The sequence below is a fragment of the Podarcis filfolensis genome (assembly GCF_964270895.1).
Source record: "Podarcis filfolensis genome assembly, chromosome: 17".
Lineage (NCBI taxonomy): Eukaryota > Metazoa > Chordata > Lepidosauria > Squamata > Lacertidae > Podarcis > Podarcis filfolensis.
In genome coordinates, this window is record NC_139621.1 from 36,043,384 (window position 1) to 36,050,584 (window position 7,201).

A 7,201-nucleotide genomic window follows, 5' to 3' on the forward strand; every position below is an offset into this window, starting at 1 on the left:
TGGGAGATAGTATCCCAAATCTTGAAAAATATCTGAGGCTGATTATGATTAGTTTGGTGTAATGACTCTGCACATGAGCAGAGACTTCACATTGTCAGGACTGAGCCATACACTGCAAATATGTTCAGCTGTGCCCTGGCTTGAATGAAACAACCTCTCTCTTTTTGGATAAATTACCACTTTGGATAATGAATACTGTAGTTAAAATGATTTTGGGGGAAGGAAAGCTTTATGCAGCTGGACACACATTTTCCTCACATTTGTGTACAGGCAATAATCATTTAAGGCACATCCAAATGATGCACAATCATGGATGTGCACATTGTGCCGACCCATGAAGTAGGCAGAAAAGGGGCTGAACAGGCTTACACACACTTTGCCCATGGGTGGAGGAAGGGGGGTGCAGTGGGGGCGGGCTGCCCCGGGTGTCATCACTGAGGGGGGTGACAAAATGCCGGGCGGCACTCACCGCGGGGCCTGCTGCGCGCCCGAACCACGCGGCTCTCCTGGAAGTGACACGGTGGCTTGGGCGCCCGCCGCCTCCCTGCTGCCCCAAATGGTCCGCTCGCTGCCTCCCCCTCAGCTGTAGGGTGGCTGAGTGGGAGGAGATAGGCAGACTCCTCGGAGGCCCTGCAGAGCGTCCTGCCCTGGCTGCCCCACCCTGTGGGCAACTGGCCCCGCCCCCAGGCACAGGGCATGCATGCCACCCCAGGCGCCCAATCGGCTTGCTCCACCGCTGACTTTACCAACACAAGCGGGGGTCAGGAATGCAACTCCTGTGCAAAATGGTTGCTGGTATATAGGGTTTTGGCAACATGTTTTTGGCAACAGATGTGTAGGTGTAACTCATACATGAATTCGCTATGCACAATGCTTAATTTCCAAATAGGAGGTATGGAGTCAATCTTGTCTGAAAATCATACTTTGGCCGTGGAAGCTCTTTCCCTGTCCATAGGTGTGTGTATAATAATTGATTTTTACTTTTATTTTAGAGAGAGGAGACAATGACACTCTGCACATGTCAAATGGCTCACTTTCCTAAATAAGTTCTGTACGAGTCCTATTGTGATAAAAACAGCAAGGTTAAAAATTGCAGCCCTACCATGTCAAATTGCTACCAGTTGCCACAGCCTTTCAGTGTTCCTTCCTTGGCTAAAATGACATATGCAGTGTCCCTAACCCATTTTTATTTTTAACCCAGCTGCCTCAGAGGCTGCAATCTTAAGCAAAGTGTGTGTGTTGGGAGGGTGTGTGTGGCTGCATAGCTTAACTCTTTCTCTTCCTGTAGCAATTTACCCCCTGCTCAAAATCCCCCTGTAGGAGCTTTTCTTCCTAAGCAAGGATGGGGGAAAATATATATCCATTCCCCATCCCACCCCCCAAAATCAGCAGGAGCCCCATAGCCCTGTCTCTGCTTCCTAACTCTCAGAAACACCAGTCAAGGACTCTCTTAGAAGCATGCTTCACTGCAGGTTGCTAAGGGTTAATCTGCCCTTGTTTTTCCTCTTGATTAGCTTAGGCTGAGGGCATTTCACAGAGGGAGCTGCATTGAACGTCTGTTCAGTTCTTGGTCTCTCACAATCCATACATTCTTGAGCATATCTTTAGTACAATGCTATTTGGATAAGTCTCATTTTTAAAGTTTCCCAGAAGTCCAAAAATCCTGGCGTACAGCAAGTGCAAAAAGATTGCTCAAGAATTCAAGGTCCTAGCTAGCTGTCCTTCACAACTTCAATCAATCATTTTATTTGTATGCCGTCTTTCCAAAGTTAAAACCATGCTCAAGGTAGCTTATAACATATAAAAAATACATAACTACGAACATAACAAAAGTAGTCATAAACCATAAACAAAACATCAAAACACACACGATCAAATTGAACCATTTCTACATAAATCATAAGATCCAATATAAAGATCCAAAAAATTGACAGCAACAATAGCAACAGCCCTCACCAAACAGCCCCCCTAAACAATAACCCAGCTCCTTTAATAATCTTTAAGGCATGTATGTTGCTAGGACTTAAGGTTACCAGACGTCCCCATTTCCCGGGGACAGTCCCCGGATTTACAAATCAGTCCCCATACAAAATCCATTGAAGATAAAAAGTGTCCCCGGATTCATTGAAAAAAAATCTGGTAACTTTATGCTAGGTGCTGCACATGGTTAAAATCCAGGTCTTGCTAGCAAGTTTGCGATCTAATGTTTGAAGCAGCTCATTGGGTTCATCGGATACAGGCTGTGTACACATTACTGGCTTAAAAGCACAGCTAGGTTATTTTTTTGCTCAATTTGGATAGAAGCTGGTTTTGAGGGCAAACTCATTAAATATTTTGTGCAGTATTTCATAAGAAACAACAGGATAGACATGGACCGTAGCTAACGTCACCAGCAGTGAGAATGCACTAGATGCATAGTAAACAGGAGTGTGTACAAATCCTCCATATCATTTAAATGGGCCTAAACCCAAGGTTGGCTGCAATCCTAAACACATTTAAATGCTGTAATCCAGGACTTTTGAATTTAATTAGATTTAGGTATAGGATTATGAGGTCTGGCTTTTAGGCTGTAGCTGTATTCCACTAAACAATAAAAAAGGAGAACAAAGAATTTGTTTATCCCTAGGATGACCACTTATTATATTGAAAAAATACAGCCCCCAGAAGCACATGAGAGGTAGTTGCATGCAATTTGGAGAAATCTGGCGAGGTGAAGACAGAAAAAACCCTGATTAGTCAGGAGCAGAGTCAGATAGTAGGTCATGGATTATGGGTACACTGCAGCTTGTCAGTGAGAAGCAACCAGAAATAATCCTTGCCTGAAGTACAACCTGGACGTGGGTGCCATGATAGAATCAAAAGCTATGTAGTATACTAACAATTGGAAAAACAACATTGTATCCAGTATTATTTCAATTTGGAATAGATTCCCCCCCAAGGTGGTAGACAATCAGCTTGCTCAAAAGCCCTGATATGGTAGCTTTGCAGGCCAAACGAAAGAGCCCATTTCCTCTCTGCTTGCATTTTTTTCACAGGTGAAGACATACATTTACTAGAGTATCCCTAATTATTAATGCCGCTCACCACTGTTCTTTAGCTACATTTTAACTGGACTTTTGTCTTTTAATAGAGTGCTTCTGCACAGGAAGTTTTTAGGTGCTTTCCTGACACTTTGCAGGTTTTCTTAACAGAAAAGTGACTTGTAAATACACAAAGTACCGTATTTTTTGCACCATAACACTCACTTTTTTCCTCCTAAAAAGTAAGGGGAAATGTCTGTGCGTGTTATGGAGGGAATGCCTACGGGTGGCATGCCTACGGATTTTCCTCCTCTAAAAACTACGTGCGTGTTGTGGTCGGGTGCGTGTTATAGAGCGAAAAATACGGTAAATATATCCACACACAGACAAACATATTAAACGAGGTAGCTGTGTACTCCATGGTTGCTCTGTCTTATTCAGATGAATTGAGGAGCAGAAATTACACCAAATCCAGGTCTATAAAGAGGAATATGTTGTCTCCTGCTGCCCCTTCCCGCAATTGCAATAGAGGTGAAAAAAGGTTGTGGTGCGTGGAGGGGGGGGGTGTCCGGGGAAGAGAGTTGTACTTTGAGCAGGCCATGGGGTTGCATATGAAGTCTAGGGCACTGGCCCACTAGATCTTCCATTCCAACAAAACTAGTTGCCAACCAAGGGACTAGGATGACTCTGACTGCAGTAACGCTTTGGAAGTTGAGCAACCAAGCTTACAATTACACACATTTCCAGAGAACTATAACAGACAGCAGAACCAGTTGTCCTTTAGAAGGAAGGGAAATGAGAAACAATAAAGCTTGTCAGCGGAACTGGCTGATGTAAAGTTCTATGCAACTAACTTAAGACCATCTTGCTCCAGTAAGGATTCATAATAAATACAGGGCTTTTTTCCGGCCTTGTTCCTGTGCTTTTAACAGCCTGCTATGCAAATATCTATCAGGCCACACTTTCATAATTCTGGTTTACATGCAGTCAAAACTTCTCCTACTTTGTTTCTGCATCTCAAGTAAGTGTAAACAGTGCAGAGGCAATGCAAGTTAAACAGCTGGCAACCCCAAGAAAATGGATTGCAGGCATGGAGTTTTACATTAAAAGAAGTAACCATTTAATAATAGTCGTGAAAGGGGGGAAACTGGCAGGAGAGGGGAAATGCTAAGACAGCAATCCTAAACACACATATACTTGAGAGAAAGCCCCACAGAATTAAATGTAATTTACTTCCAAGCATAAGACCTATTAAGGACACTATCTTTTTTTTTTTTTAACTTGAGTATTCTATATGTAAAAACAATGCCGTTTTGGAAAGGCACTTTCAAAAAATTAAATGCATATCAATTTCATGAGAATCTCACTTCCCAGGTAAAAGTTCCTAAAGGGCTTCAGGCATGAAAAGGGAAAGTATGCTAGGCAACATGGGCACTATTTAATGGGGCAGGGATGAGGAACCCATGGCCCTCTAGATAACCATGATTCCCATTATAATTTCAACATGAGATTCTTAATCTCAGAGTTGTGGGTTTGAGTCCCACATTGGGCCAAAAAATAAAGCAAAATCCTGCACTGCAGGGGATCAGACTAGATGACCCTTATGGTCCCTTCCAACTCTACAATTTGATGATCTATTATCATTGGCCATGTTGGGGCTGATGGGAATTGTAGTCTGAAAGCACCTGAAGCACAATGAAACCTATGAAACTGGTGAGACTAGAAACCATCACATTTCTCACACATTTTTTGAATGTGTGATAGGGGTACAGGAGTGTATATGACCTTCCTGTATTTATTGGAAAAGTCAGAATAGTACATTACACATATATATCCATAGGCTCTATTGCAACCTTCATAAAAACAAGTGGAAGTTAGACGACGAAACAGAACATATGCTTGCTCCCCACCCCCCTTTCAAGGAAAGTCTAAAAAGGGATAAATGTAGCACAATATAAAATGAATGTGTATCACAGTCACTGACAGCTCTGCAATACTGCTTCAAAGCTTCTCTACTGATCGTAGTGGACACACCCTTAAACTGGATCTATAAAGCCTGCAGAATAAAACGGTAAATGCTGTGGACCATACCATATGATCCTTCACATAAAAGTCACAATGAAGGCAGAAAACTAACACATCAGAGAGAAAGGTTCTAAGCTAGTTCCCCACTTGCTGAGATAGTTTTCTGTTTGCAAGATATTTTTGGTGATTTTTTTAGAGAGGTCGATACATATTCAAAAGTGTTATCCCCACCTGTAGTCTGTTGTACCATCTTAGGTCCTCATTCCATTTTTTAAAAAAACCCTAATCTCCACATAACAGGGAATTTCATAATGTTGATAGTTGTTGCCTTTCTCACTCTAAAAAATAGAGAAATTGTATCTTTCTAGGCCACCTTCTGTTGAAATAAGATTACAGCTGTAGAGGCTGTTCGTGTGAGTTCCCACACACTCCACATTGTCATAACTGGATTCCAAACAAGGGTCTTGCTAGGCCACGGTGTGCTATCTGGTTCAACATAGCTCAAATAGGAGGGTCTCACACAATGCTTTTTTCTGGGGGTCCTCAAGGGTAAGGAGTACCGGCACTTCCCCCCACTAAATGTTAAAAGTGTGGCACTTATGGTGGTAAGTACGGCACCTTTATAAAATAAAAAAGGAGCAGCACCACTGGTTTCACCCATAAAATATAAAGCAAAACAGTGTTGTCAGTCCCAACCAGCTAAGTGGGTCTTACTCCCATGCAAAGGGTAATCCTAAATTTAGGACCTAAGCCTGTACCCTATACAGAATTACCTGGGAGCAAGCTCCACTGAACTCAGTGGGACTTATTTCTGAGTAGACGTGTGTAAGATCGCACTGCACCCAAGCTCCCATTTCATTTCCAGATCAATCTTAAACATGTTTTACTCAGCTCGTGAGTTTCAATGAGCCAGGCTCCCAAGGAAGTATGTTTAGGAACGCTGCCCTAATCCGCAATAAAAAAGGACCAACTAAGTTAGTTCTTGGTATGAGCTTTCGTGTGCATGCACACTTCTTCAGATACACTTCTTCAGTATCTGAAGAAGTGTGCATGCACACGAAAGCTCATACCAAGAACTAACTTAGTTGGTCTTTAAGGTGCTACTGGAAGGAAAAAAATTTTTTTGTTTTTACTATGGCAGACCAACACGGCTACCTATCTGTAATAAAAAAGGACATAACCTTGTGCGTGTCTTAATATAGAGCACAGCCAATAACAGCTCTGCTCTACAGACAGACCAGGCAGGGCCAGATTTAGGTTTGATGAGGCCCTAAGCTCCTGAAGGTAATGGGGCCCTTTATATGTCCAGCTGTCCTTTGTCAACAAATTCTGGCTGTTTTTTTGTGTTGAGTATATGCTATATGGTAATTTATGGACCTAATAGGTATCTAAAGCCATTTGCACATAACAAAATATGTATTTTATCAAAGTAATTGTTGAACTGAGATACAATTTAGTATATCAATAGTGAAATACAATTAAGAAGTAGTATATTAATAGTGAAATAATTATTAAGCTCTAACTTAAAATAATTTTTCATATTTTAGGGAGCAGGCTAGCAGGCAGGGCCCATTACCAATATCATAGGAGCCTACACAACACAAAACACTGTTGCTGTATGTAGTTTTATTTTATTTTAATTGTCATATATATAAATATATATAAAACCTGGATATATATTTAAAAACAATATTATATAATTTTTTTGTTTTTAAATATATATCCAGGTTTTTCCCCCTTTAAATTTTTTTGGGGGCCCCTAAGAGAGTGGGGCCCTAAGCTATAGCTTGTTTAGCTTATCCGTAAATCAGGCAGGACCAGGCCAGGATTTTAAGATTTGCTCGCCGTCCCATCGCCAGATTGTTACTTGGGGAGCGATAACATATACCGTATTTTTCGCTCTATAACACGCATCTGACCATAACACGCATGTAGTTTTTAGAGGAGGAAAACAAGGAAAAAATATTCTAAACGAAACAGTGGATGTATGATTTTTATGGTTCATGCTGTGGCCACAGACATGTGATCTGACAGTGAGTTTGGGGTAGCCCAATGCAAAAATCCTGAGGATCCATGTGGATCCATGCTTTGTAACCACGTTTTAAGTGGGGAGGGAAGGAAAAGAACTCAAGGGACAAGGAGCACGCGTGGGGTGT

General features: G+C 41.8%; 1 protein-coding gene across 3 annotated transcripts in view; it reads right to left on the reverse strand.

Annotated features, from left to right (window-relative positions):
• NANS (N-acetylneuraminate synthase) overlaps nucleotides 1–7,201 on the reverse strand; it is a 173,061-nt gene that overhangs the window by 19,578 nt on the left and 146,282 nt on the right. Inside the window, exon 1 of one of the 3 annotated variants that reach the window (XM_083593809.1) lies at nucleotides 5,277–5,310. The exons of the other annotated variants lie outside the window; for them this stretch is intronic. Coding sequence (XP_083449935.1) covers nucleotides 5,277–5,295 — 19 coding nt within the window. The 5' untranslated portion in view covers nucleotides 5,296–5,310. Of the gene's footprint in view, nucleotides 1–5,276; nucleotides 5,311–7,201 lie in introns of those variants that run through there. 3 annotated transcript variants of the gene reach the window in all.